The 13,736-nt window shown below is 42.8% G+C and overlaps 1 protein-coding gene across 5 annotated transcripts in view; it reads right to left on the bottom strand.

Moving 5' to 3' along the window:
• The window catches only part of FRY (FRY microtubule binding protein), a 364,922-nt gene that overhangs the window by 80,492 nt on the left and 270,694 nt on the right, over window positions 1-13,736 (bottom strand). For all 5 annotated transcript variants that reach the window (XM_080941189.1, XM_080941185.1, XM_080941186.1 and 2 more), the window contains 11 exons: window positions 13,033-13,292; window positions 12,137-12,326; window positions 11,451-11,575; window positions 8,972-9,029; window positions 7,922-8,013; window positions 7,526-7,698; window positions 5,550-5,710; window positions 4,803-4,913; window positions 2,728-2,882; window positions 1,491-1,590; window positions 1,130-1,301 (listed from right to left, as the gene is read on the bottom strand). In XM_080941189.1, the coding sequence (XP_080797315.1) occupies window positions 1,130-1,301; window positions 1,491-1,590; window positions 2,728-2,882; window positions 4,803-4,913; window positions 5,550-5,710; window positions 7,526-7,698; window positions 7,922-8,013; window positions 8,972-9,029; window positions 11,451-11,575; window positions 12,137-12,326; window positions 13,033-13,292 (1,597 nt within the window). The remainder of the gene's footprint in view (window positions 1-1,129; window positions 1,302-1,490; window positions 1,591-2,727; window positions 2,883-4,802; window positions 4,914-5,549; window positions 5,711-7,525; window positions 7,699-7,921; window positions 8,014-8,971; window positions 9,030-11,450; window positions 11,576-12,136; window positions 12,327-13,032; window positions 13,293-13,736) is intronic.

The following is a 13,736-nucleotide window of genomic DNA, read 5'->3' as shown; positions in this document are numbered from 1 at the left end:
ATTTAATGGTACCCTGTGACAAAAACTTGACCATTCTGAAACTTATTTTCTAGTTCTGAAAGCTATGAGGCTCCCCGGACCCTGCAAAGTTACAGTCAACGAATACAGCCAACCCCTGCGGCACTAACATTTTTCTTTTCTCATTTATTATTTAAAGCAATTTTTTAATTAAAAAGATTTGAGCACATTCTTCTCCCCTAAGTCCTTCCAGAGCCTCTCTCCCCCACTCTATCCACCCAACTTTAAGTTCTTTCTTAAAAAAAAACCTGAAAACTCTAAACTGTAACTAAATAAAAGCACAAAACTCCCCCCTCCCCCCACGAAATGCATTATATGCTGATCAACAATTTCTGAACATGAGGCCTGTCCTGGAGTTGTTGATATACCCGAGTCACTCCTTAGGAGAAAACTAATTTTCCCTTTACTGGCAGGATGAGTGAGTACTGTACTAATATAAAAATAATGACCATACACTTAACATTACAAAATAATTAAGTAATTAAGAGTTATTTTAAGTATGTTGTCAATATAACAGATGTTTATGTTATATATATATATATATATCTCACATATGTGCACTCACACATGCACACACACTCACATATACACATACACAAACACACGTGCGTATACACAAGCCCACCTATGGGACTCTACTGACTGAAGAATCTTTTGCATTTGGCAGGAACATATTTATGCTTATATTGCTTTAACTAATCACAGCTTTTAAAAAATATTTTAAAATGTTCTTAAGGGGCTGGTGGGATGACTCAAAGGTTAAAGACACTGGCGTTCTTTTGAGGACCTGGGTTTAAGTCTCAGAACCCACATGGAGGCTCATAAGTGTTTGTAATTCTAGTTCCAGGGCATCTGGCGCCCTCTTCTGGCCTCCATCAGCACTACATCCACATGGTGCATAGCTATACAAGTAGGCAAAAACCACCCACAAACGTAAAATGCAAAATAAAAAAAACTTTAAAATATTCTTGAATTTGCTTTCAGATGTAACTAGGTTTAGCCCTTAGCAATTCTGACGCACAGATTTATCACCAGTGTCTGGTAAGATTTCACTAAGACTGCTATAGACTTAGGAGACGACGGCAGAGTCGACGTGACAACTGGGTGGTACCTGAGAAGAGGGGGAGGGTGAGCTCGGGGTACATCCGGGCCAGTTCACAGGACAGAAGGGCGAGCGATACACTGTAGAGAGGCGGCAGCGGTCCGTGTGTTCCGTACAGAATACTGCCGGGTCGCTGTTCCGCAACTTTCTTGGAGTGCACGAAGAGCTTTGCCTCGAGGATCTGCGAAGAGTTAAGAGACGGGCTTTAGAGAGTGTTATCTGGATACCTCAGGGATGCTGGTGCTTAACGAAAATCAGTAATAACAGGGTGACAGCGTCTCTTCGCCCCGCCCCCTTCGCCTGACACAGAGAAAGACCAGTGCACCCGAACCCAAGGATGGGTATCCTCACGGGGCTGAGTGACGCTTGCCTGCATGAGCTGCATGGAGACTTCGTAAATCTCTCTGTTGGTGTCAGAGGCTTTGAAGAGAACGAGGTTTAACAGCGTCACTATGTCGAACGGGTAGTTCCTGGGAAAAACAAGGGAAATCCACAGCTGGATATATCTGAGGTGGCACCGCGACTTGTATCCTTAGCAATGACACCGCCCTGTCTTTATTTACGTATCTGTTTTGTTTTTGTTTTCTTGTTTTTTTTTGGAGACAGGGCTTTTCTGTGTAGCCCCGGCTGTCCTGGAACTCGCTCTGTAGATCAGGCTGGCGTCAGACTCAGAGATCAGCCTTGCCTCTGTCTCCTGAGTGCTGGGACTCAAGGCGTGCGCCACCATCGCCCAGCTTGCCCTGTGTGTTCCGGGACTCACTCAGTTGTGTGTTCTATGTGTATCTGAGTATGTGTACGTGCATCACACTCAGGCAGTGCCTGAGGAAGATTGGACTGCCTGGAACTGGAGTTACAGCAGGTTGGGAACTCGGGTTGTCTGCAACGGTAATGACATGTTCTCAACCACTGAGGTGTCACCCCAGCCCCTCCACAAAGCTTTTAAAATATAAACCTCTGCTGCATTCTATTCCCTCCATCTTCCTGATCCAGCGCTCTCTCTTAGGAGTAGTTTACGCAACTTGTGGGATTTAATCTGGTTACCAGTGCCAGTATTGCGCCTGCTAAATGATTGTGCCAAACAGCTTCGTGACCGCGCTTGTGATAGACTAAGGATGCTGGTTTTAGAAGCATAATCTTTGGGCTGGGGCTTGACTCAGTGTTGGAGAGCACTTGAGCATGCACGGGGCCCTGGGCTCAAATTGGCACATTTTCAAATGAGTGTAATATTTAGACACTGAAGCCCCACGCCTCCTTCCCGAATTCTTCTTGAAATTTTGAGCAGAGGGGATTTTCTTGGGTTTGATTAGGTGGGCACTCAGTTCACGGGCTCACAGTTAACACGTGTCAGGATGCTTTAATTCCTTCATTGTGCTGTCTTGATTATTTTCAAATTTTCCCTCCACACTTCCCTGTGACTGTGAATATCTCCTAATCAAAGGGAGTTAGCTGCATCATGCAAATTTAGAGCAGCTAGCCTATCCGTGAGGGACACGGAAGCCATTCAGGGCTGTCCCACTCTAGAGAAAACTGCCGAACAGTCCATCCGACATCACAGAGAGCAAGTGTCGTCACCCTTGGCGCTGACGGTTAATTCCGAAAACTCATACCTGTTTCCGCACACAGTCGCGATGGCTTTGAAGCAGCCGGATGCGAGCTGGTAGGAACCCGTGTAACAGCGGTCGATAGCCCAATTGAAAAGGTTTATTTGGTCAGGATTCAGTTCTAGTAGCAACATGACGACCTCACAGCCAAGCTGATGAACCTTAGGTCAAGGAACACATCAGTTATTCCTACTTCATCAGAAAATATCCCAGAGAAATCTGTGATGGTTTGCATATGCTTGGCCCAGGGAGTGGCACTAGTAGAACGTGTGGCCTTGTTAGAGGAAGTGTGTCACTCTGGGAGTGGGCTTGGAGACATTCCTTCTTGCTGCCTGAGGATGCTCAGTCTGTTCCTGGATTTCTTTGGATGAAGATGTAGAACTCTCAGCTCCTCCTGCACCATGCCTACATGGATGCTGCCATGCTTCTGCCTTGATACTGGACTGAACCTCTGAACCTGTAAGCCAGCCTCAATTAAATGTTTTTATTTATAAGACTTGCCTTGGTCATGGTGTCTGCTCACAGCAATAAAACCCTAACTAAGACAAAATCCATATGATCAAACATAGCTAATGCATGTCAGGTGAACAACCTTAAGTGGGGTTAAGTGGAGTTAAGTGGGGCTAGACACTCATTTGGGTTGATCTTTGTGTCACATGCTCTTTCTTAACTGGGTACAATGCTGTCCTCATGCCAGGATGCAGGCTCCTCTGTACTGTGGGAAGGCAACACCCACTGCCAAGATGGAGACTCCATTCCTCTCAGAAGGTAATGTTGCCTGCCCCTTTCTTGGCAGTCACAGCCAGGCCAAAAAGGCAGGGCCTGGCTATGTATCTGCTATATTAATAGTTTGGGTTTGAAATGCCCCCAGAGGCTCATGTTTTGAACGCTTGGTTCCCAGCTTGGAGGCTCTGGAGCTCTTGGTGGGGGGGGGCTGGCTGGCAGACCCTAGGGGTCTCTGAAGGTTATACCTAATCCTGGTCCCATCTAGCTTTCTTTGTCTGCTTCCAGGCCCACATCACATGAGCAGATTTAGTCTTACACTCCTACCAGAGTCACCTCTGATACCTGTGCCTTCCCCACCACGATGTCTTCCCTTTAATTTTCTCCTTAAAATGCAATGAAAAGGTTTTCTAATTGTAAATACTTTTAAAACATTTTAAAAACTCCCTTAAAAGGCATTTTGTCCCAGGAGTGGAAAAGTGACTAATGTAATATTCATTATTATTAAAAATTCCCCCTAGTTAATTACTGTCCTATTTTTTCCTGGCTTGGTTAAACTATTTCTTAAACTAAATTCTTGTGATGAACAAGCTACAAATTACCATTCTTTTCCCATTGTATATGTGTATGTGTATGTATATGTATATGTGTATGTATATGTATATGTGTATGTATATGTATATGTGTATATATATATATATATGTATATATATATATATATATATCACTTCATACATCCCATCATATATCACTTCATTTTAAGCACAGCTTTATTTACAAGCCCCAAATGTAATATTTTATTATGTTTCATTTAAAGATATTTTCCAGTTACCATTGTTACTTACTTTAATTTACTGGCTGTATGGAAGCATATACTGTTTTAAAAGACATCTAAGTTTTAATTATGTGTATGTGCCTGTCTGCAAACACACTCTGAGGAGGCCAGAAGGGGGCACTGGGTTCCCTGGGGTTGCAGGTGGTTGTGAGCTGCCCAGTGTGAGTGTTGGGAACTCAATTCAGGTCCTCTGCAAGACCAGCCAGCACCCTTACAGTGCTGCAGTTTCTCTCTCTAGGTCCTGGGAAGTACATTGTAATGATATTTTAATTACTCATTCCTAGTTTAATGATACTGAGCATAAAGGTTGTTTTCAAATTCTGTGAACTGTTTTGAGACTTACTTTATGACTCAGTTTTCAGTCAATATGGTTAAATGACACTGTACTTTTGGGCCTGGTACATTGCACCATAACGTTCCTACATATATATCGAAACTTGTGTGACTCTGGAGAAAAGGTGGTATGTGCATTGTGCTAACCTCAAACGTGTCAAAAAGCAATGCATCTTGGACTCATACTTACTCGTAAGTCTTGACAAGCCAGAATATTGTCAAGCCATTTGTACAGATAGCCATCCGGAGAGAGGCCAACATTGTCAAAAACGGGGCCACAGCACAGCACCGCTGACATCGCCTGAAATCAGAAACCGTGAAACCTGGAGACAGAACCTGAGCAACAGGTTCCTGTGTGGGTGGTAGAGATTAGAAGCTCCCTGTGCCTGTCTGCATGCTTGGCTTTCCCATAGCCCGTGAACCCCAGCCAGACACTGTAGGCAGAAATAAACTCAGTCCTCAATACGCTGCTTTCGGCCATGGTACCCAGTCCCATAAGTAAGCAATGCAAAGGCCACACTGCTTGGGATGGAAAGGTTTTCACAGTGTGGGTGTCCAGGATGGAATTAGATAAACAGGGGGTGTAGCTGTTGCTTGATTGTTTTTTTCCTTCTTAGACTAGAAGTTAAGTAGCAATATAGTAACTTCAGGGATAAACAGGCAAACCTGTTCCCGCCTAGAAGAAACACTGGATAGAAGCAGGAACTTGACATAGTTTTACATTTTGTAATTGTGGGCCCAGCTGGCATGGTTACATATTTACCCACATCTTCAATTATGCATTTGGAATTACTGAATTTATATTTATTCATGCATTCATGGGTTCATTTGGAGTTTTATATCCTTATTTATATTGTATTATATTACTTATTTTAATCTTATTTTTAAGGCATGGTTGTTAGCTTAACAAAGGAGACCACTGATGTTGCAAACCAACCTTTAATGCACAGTACTGGTATCTTGTTATTTGGTGGTTTCGGTCACTGTACCTATCCAGAGGTGTGAACATGATGCTGAAGGGGCCGGCCCACTGGCTGAACAAGATGAAGAGATGGTGCCGTAGGCTTTGCTGGGGGAAGAGAAATCTTCTGTGATGAACTAGAGAGAATAACACAAAACCAGTGTCTGATATTTGACTATTATTAGTCTACATTAGACTGAATACATAGTCATAGCACTATTAAATATTACCTTCAAGATGTGAGGAAAGAAAAACAATTTTCATTTCCTAAAGTTTTTATGTCTCATTATGTGTATATATGTTTTTCTGTATGTAGCACATGAGTTCAGATGCCCACACAGGCCAGAAGAAAGCATTGGATCACCGGACACTAAAGTTACAGGTACACATGAGCTGTCTGACATAGGTGCTGGGAAAAAAACCTGGGTCCTATGCAAGGGTAGAACCTGATCCAACCTCTCCATCCTCCCAAACCAACTTTATTTTTCTAAGCCAAATTTTGCTTGGAGCTGGACTAGAACATGGGGCTTTGCACATGTTCAGTACACTCTCCCAATGAGCTATATCACTAGCCCAATAACTCTTGTTTTCTTCAGTTACAGAAACTTGACTTTTAAAATACATTTCAACACAATTTTTCTTTCTGGGTTCTCAACCTTCCTTCTACTGAGACCCTCATGTTGCAGTGAACCCCCAACCATAAAATGATTGTGTCGCTTCTTTATAACTGCAAGTTTGCTCTTGTTATAAATTATAATGTAAATATCTGACATGTAGGATATCTGATATTTGCCCTCTGTGAAAGGGTCACTTGACCCCCCAAAAGGGGTCATGGCGACCCACAGGTTCAGAACTGCTGGTCTAACTGATCTTTCCATTTAACTTTTGTTGTGTATATAGAATGAATTTTTGTGATCACTGCTCCCTGTGGTTAGAGAGAACATAGTGGAATATAATATATGCTATTCTTTTAAAGATTCATTTTTTTATTTTATGTATGCGAGTACACTGTAGCTGTCTTAAGACACACCAGAAGAGGGCATCAGATCCCATTACAAATGGTTGTGAGCCACCATGTGGTTGCTGGGAATTGATCTAAGAACCTCTGGAGCAATCAGTGATCTTAATTGCAGAGCCATCTCTCCAGCTCCCAATATATGGTATTTCAAAACCATGTGCTCCATATTACTGAAGAAGTCAAGCTTAAACTGTTGTTTAAGGCCCCTAACTGCTGAGGTGGAGCAGTGCAGTTAATAACGTCAAAACAACAAAATGGCACATTAGCTGAGTTGTTTTTATAATTAGATTCAAAATCTACAATTTGAGTAACTATATCAAGTCACCCATCTCTCTTGTTTTATACGCCTCTATGGGAATAAAACTGTTTCATAATTATGTGTCCGTGAGATGGTCTTCTGCAAGATGTAGCCGCTAAATCAAAGCAAATGCAAAAGGTTAGTATAGTGACTGAAGGAAAGTGGCCGAGATCAGAGGAGAAAGGAGAAACTGGAGTATGTGGGGTGCTTTCTTTTGCATGCCATCCTCCAAAATAATGTCAGTTCATCATATTGGACCATAGCCACGATAGCTGTGGAAAGCACGGTTTGGCCTAGTAGTGGTACATGCCTTTCATCCCAGTATGAGGTGGGGGTGGCAGAGGCAGACAGATCTCTCAGTTCTGGGTAAGCCTGGTCTACAAAGTGAGTTCGAGGACAGCCAGAGCTGCACAGAGAAACCCTGTCTCGAAAACCAAAGAGAACTAAACGTGATTACAGCAGTTTCATTGGTAACTCTCCTAAGTTGAGGTTACTGGCTCTCATATGCATTCCTGATGCTTCAGAATAAACAAAGAAATGACCCTAGACCTCTTGTAGGCCCCTAGGGAAAGAAAAAAGCAGTTGTGGGGGATGTGAATGTTTTACCCAGTCCAGAGCAAAGAAAGGATGGGTTACCTGGAACACACTGAATCAAGTTGGCAACCATGGCGCTAAAATGGGCTCGGATGTCTTTAAGAATTTCGACTTCTTTGTCATTTTCAGCTTCTAAGAGCATGCGGGTCAGGTCCACGTATTCCAAGAACAAAGCTCCAAGCGCTAAGGTGTCTCGTTCTAAAGCTCCATTTGTGCTGGATGGAAGGGAGAGGATGCTTTTAGATAAGTTAGAGCAAAGGAGCAGGTGCCTTATGATGGTTGGGGTTCAGGTGGCAAACCTGGTTTACATGGATGTTATAAGTGGGTATAAAAAAGATAAGGGCGGCTTACCAGAATCTTTGTTGAAGTAATATATTTAAAGGAGAAGTAGAAAAAGAGGCTTTGGCAAGGAGAGTCTGCTCAGTTATTTAACCTCACCTGTCACTTATCACGCCAGCGTCTGCCAGAAGTTCGAATATCCGAAGCAGCTGTAGCCTCAGCAAATCTCTACGTTCTCGGCGCTTCTTGTTCTGCGTTGAAAGCGGTAATGCCACTTACAGTCAATGCGAATTTTAGGGCATAATTTAGTATTTTCAAGCTTTCTAAGTGTAAAAGGATGCACTTGTCCTTTCTTCCTAATAGTTGGGGGCAATGCCAGTTATTATGGGTTGTAAGGAAAACACTGTAAGTCAGTCCTTAATACATGAGACAGACGTGTTGAGTAGCAAGCCAGGTGCCCAGAGGCTCCAGTGTCTGCTGAAAGGCTGAGCCATTCAGAGCATCTGGAAAGGACTCTGGATCCTGACAATCCGCAGTCCACTCAGGGAGTGCATGCTATTTGATCTCCAGACTTCTAAATTTCTGCTACTTCTCTTTAAAAAAATATTTATTTTTATGAATATAGATGTTTTGTCTACATGTATGTGTACCTTGTGTGTGCTGTGTTCCTAGAAGCCAGAGGAGGGTGTCAGATTCCCTAGAACTGAAGTTAGGAATGCTTTGAGCCACCCTGGGGCCCTCTGGAAGAGCAGTCAGTGCTCTCAAGAGCTGTGCTCTCTCCCCAGTCCCATTTTTGCTGTTTCTTGTATCATATTATTCATGGGAACCTTCTTTTATAATCTTATTACTTTTCAATCTTGGTGCATTGTAAGTAAATTCTGGTCTCCTTGATCATTTACTCCTGGCTTATTAACAAAGACAGCAATAAAGCCAAGCAAGCTAAAAACCAAAATTAGATTTTGACTTAGATCTTTTGCAAAAATAAAAACGTGTCTACATGACTACTTGAGTTGTTTTGTGTTTGTGCATTTAGAAGATTCGTTAAAACGCAAATTATCTGACTATTGAAAATCTAATGTACTGTAACAAGGTTCACTGTTAGGAACAGGTTAGGGTGTTTGTATTTTTTAGGGGATGACAGAGCTAACTTAAGATTCACACCACTGTCCAAATGAGTCAGGCCCTCATGATGGAGATTCCAAACCTTACCTCTGGTCTCCTCTCTAGCGCTTCCTTCATTAATGGATGGAGTTCCTCAACCAATTCTCTACAGAGGGAAAAAGTCATATTTGAAATTTGTTGTTCCTGATATAAAACTTGTCACCAACATAGCCATTCCAGCATAAATAACATAATTATTTCACCGGGATACCAGTCAAAACCTCCTATAATATCTCTGTGGCTGTTGCTCTATATGGACAGTATCTGCTCTCATTCTGGTGCTGTGCATATGAATTGGACAGAATTCCCCATCTAAACAACGAAACAGGATTTCCCAAGGATTTCATAAATCCAGGAAGCTTCAGGACTGGCTTTCAGTAATTGAAAATAATTATAAATTGAGCCTCTGCTTTCAAAAAACCTTTCGGTCCAATCATAAGGAAGGAGAGGACCAATACTGAACTACCTTAGAGATATACTCAGGAGACTGCCATGTACGAGATTTGAAATATGAAACCTGTGTGTCAGAGTAGATGCAAATTATAGCAAGGAACAAAATATTGCAGTTTTTATTAAAACCTTTCCTGTATAGTAAAGATTTGATAACATTACTACATATCTTATTACATTTCTCTGTTTGTGTTATATATTGTATTGGTTTGAATACATATGGCCCCCAGACTCATGTTTGAATGCCTGACTCATAGGAAGCAGTAGGAGGTGTGGCCCTGTTGGTGTAAGCATGTCACGGTGGAGGTGGGCTTTGAGGTCTTGGATGCTCAAGCCAGGCCTAGTGTAGCAGAGTCTTGCTGCTGCCTGTAGATCCAAAGGTGGAACTCAGCTCCTCCTCCAGCACTGTGTCTGCCTGTAAACCACCATGCTTTCTACCATCATGATGATGGACTGAACCTCTGAACCCGTAAGCCAGCCCCAACTAAATGTTTTCCTTTATAAGAGTTGCCATGGCCAAGATGTCTCTTCACAGCTATAGGAACCCTAAGACATAGCTGTATCTTCTATATGTGTCATATGCATAAACCTATATGTATTGTATATATTTTACATGTGTATTATGTATAATGCATATATATGTGTATATATATATATATGCATTACACACACACACACACACACACACACACACACACACACACCTTAAGTCTCCAACTATCATTTGCATTTGTTATAATTTATCTACTTCAGGAAATAATTTCTGAATTGCTACGTTAAAACAAATGTGAGATCTAGCTTGCAGCTAGAAAAGTTTGGAAATTCTGCAGTCTACCTGTGCTGAGTAAGCATCACCCTCCAGGGAAACAGGAAGGCTCATGGGAATCTACTTTGAACTAAGGGAGAAATATCTGAGGTTTTGATTCCTATTCTAATAAAGACACAGGATTTATCAAAAGATCCCATTTAATAATATATCACATCAGTAACATTAGAAATATCACGATATATGATAACACAAATAATATGTAATATTAATGATTATTCATAATATCAATAACCCTTTTCTACTCACCAACTATCTATCAGGTGTTTTTTATATTGTATATGCACATTTAATACTGCCTCTCAACCAATCTATGGGGCAGATTCCATCTTGTCAAACTGACTTAAAATTTAAAAGAAAATTACTTGTACTTAATATGTGTATGTGTTTTATCTGCATGTACAGCTGCATACAACATACATGCAGTGCCCATGGAGGCCAGAGAAGGGCAGTGGGAATCGAACCCAGGTCCTCTGCAAGGGCAGCCAGTGCTCTTAACCACTGAGCCACTGGTGTGGCTGCTCAAATCTTCATTTTAGTTGTACGAATCCTGCATCTGTACAACCCAAGGCTCACAGAGACGCTTTAGACTTCTGCCGTCGGTTAGCTGGGTGGCAGCATCCACCTCCAGAAACACAGAGGGTGAGCCGCACGGGGACTTGCATTCTCTCGGAAAGAACGCTGATTTCAGGAACTGTGAGCTATCTTTTAAAAGCAGACCTACCTAATTAATAACTGGCTTAATGCTGATTAATTGGTACTCTAGTAATAAGAACTTAAGAGTTTTTAGCTAGTGTCAGGGTGAGATGTATGGGGAGTCCCCTTTCCCAACACTCGCTTACTAAGTGTTACCTTTATCCTCAGATATGTGACTATAAAACCATACGGAGGTACAAATGCTTTGTAGTCTGTCGTAGGAATGGCGGGTATTGTTCTGGTAGTGTAGCCTCTCCAAGTCTGGCTAACTGGGGATGGACAGGAAATTATCTTCTAGCTATCCAAGTCAAAGCTTGCAAGTGCAATAAAATTTGAGGGTTAAAAATGAAGCTGTAAGGAAGGCTGCTTACCTGCATATCAAACAAAGGCATAAAGAATACCATGCAGAGCCCATCAACACTGCAGCATCTGCCAGCACCCCAGCACCTGCCAGCACCCGCCAGCACCCAGAAACCCCCCAACCTTGAGCTAAGAGAAACAGCTGTAATTGCAGCAACAGGTATGGTTTCAAAGAATGTACTGTGACAGACGTACCTGAAAACAAGGGAATTTGTCCTTCCAAATCCTAAAACAAGGGACTCTGTGATTTCGATGCTCTCCAGCCTCATCAAAGGCACCAACTGCTTCAGCAGGACGCCCACTGATGGCGTGCCAATGGCCTGGAAAGAGGTGATTTGAAGTGACAAAGAGGTAATATGGTAACTAAACAATAACACTTTCAGGTCACTGAGTCACATCCCAAGGCACTGCCATCCTTTCAGAAAAAAATAAAAACCTATATATTTAACACAGTACAATTATTTTCTATCTGGAATACAAGTCCCAAAGAAAACTGTCCTTTTCTATTTTAAACCATTTAAGTCAACAAAACTACCATGGATAAAGTTGTGGTTTTGAGGTATTCAACTGGTGAAGAGGGAGACCGGGCACAGAGCAGAAAACCCAATCCAGAGGCACTGAACAGTGGTAGCCACCTAGTGGCTAGCCACCTAGTGGCTAGCTTCCTCAACTCTCAGTCTTCCACTCCACACTTGCAGGGGGGTGCAAAAAACTGTTCACAGGAGATGCTCAAAGGAATCTGGAAATGTGGCAGAGGAAAAATGGGACGCTACGCTACTCCAGATGGCAGGCACCGTGCGATTTGCACTGGGAACCGACGCTAGCATGAACAAGCTAAGGAAAACCTTACAGAATAACTGCCCTGAAGCATGTCACGTCACCTTGTTGTCGTAGCTCACTGTGCCATCGGGAGTCGTGGCCATTATCTCTGGAGTGGATGCTCGTAAGTGTCCTGGGCTCATAATACTGGGTTTGGCAACTCCGAAACAGAGAATGAGGTAATTTCTCCACAAGGTAACATAGTTGTCTCCACTGCTTGCTGTGCTGGTTTTCTTAGCGTTGACTGGGCTGCTATAGTTGTGGAGGTGAACAAAGGTATAACTAAATTTCTGATTTTATTGCTTGGTTTTGATTTTGTGTGTTTGTGTATGTATACAAGAGTGCAGGTGCCTATGGTGACCACAAGAGGGCAGAAGATCCCTCATGGAGCTGGAGTTACAGGTAGTTGTGAGCCATTCAACCCACTTAGTCCTGGTGCTGGGAACTGAACTGGAGTCCTCTGCTAGAGCGCAGTTGTCTCTCCAATTCTTGATTTTGAATATGACTTTCAGGGGTTCTGTTTGAGGTAGGATCTCACTATATAGGCTTTTCTATATGAAGCCAGGTTGGCCTTGACCTTGTGGTGATCCTTCTATCTCAGCCTCTTGAGTGTTAGAATTTAGTAAATATCACTTGTTAAATAAAGGTCATTAGGAGGGCTCAAACAGTTAGGCTGCTGTCCATGAAGGACGAGAGTACCCACAGAAGAATTTTAAAAGTCTCTGTATTAAGAGCCAGCGCTTCCTATACAGGTATACTTAGTCATATAGATAATTAAAGCAAAAGAAAACACCAACCCCTGTTCTAGACTGAGTATTTTTTATCTCTTCTATATATTAAGAATGCCACAGCGGGAACTTTTTAAAAATTAGAGAAGATTATGGTCATCTAACCGCTTACGTGGAAGGAAAATGTAAGAGACCTCATCATAAGTATTGGAAACACACGGGCACCTTACTTTGGGTCTACCAGTGGCATCACGGACTGCAGCCGGGTGAAGGCGTAAGGCCAGGCATAGCTGAGGGCCGTGGGGCAATGCTTTGGCAAGTTTTCCTGCCGGAGGAAGCTGAAGAGGCAGAGGACCCAGGGGTCTTTGACAGATTGCGCGAAGATCCAGACGTGGGAAGGGCTCTTCACATCGTAATGGCTGTTGACCAGGACCGCGTTCCATTCCACAAGCCACTGGAGATCCACGTTGTGGGTCGGAGGTAATGTCGCCTGAGGACAACAAGCAGACAGTCAGAGGTAAACAGTCAAGGCCGACTTTACCAGGGCTTAACCTGCCTCCCCTGCCTCCACAGTGCCTTTCCTGACCCCCGATGCCACAGACCAGCTTTGGATCTGGGACACCCATCACATGCGACACCTGTCAGCTGCGCCCCTCTGCCAGCCCACAAGCAGCAGTAAGTGTGAGGTTCAATGATTAAATAATTTGTTGTTGTTGTTGCTTTTTGAGACAGGGACTCACGACATAGCTCTTGCAGGTCTGTAACTTGCTGGCCTCGAACTCAGAAAGATCCACGGCCTCCCAAAGGCAGGAGGTTAGAAGTGTGAACCACCATGCCTAGCTATAGTCATATTTTGAAGTTTTAATGCCATACATCACCGTGTATGAGTACACAGAGGATGTTCGCCAAACACTTATGTAACAATACATGACAT

The sequence above is a fragment of the Micromys minutus genome (assembly GCF_963924665.1).
Source record: "Micromys minutus genome assembly, chromosome: 29".
Classification (NCBI taxonomy): domain Eukaryota; kingdom Metazoa; phylum Chordata; class Mammalia; order Rodentia; family Muridae; genus Micromys; species Micromys minutus.
This window is presented reverse-complemented; position numbering and strand designations above follow the sequence as displayed.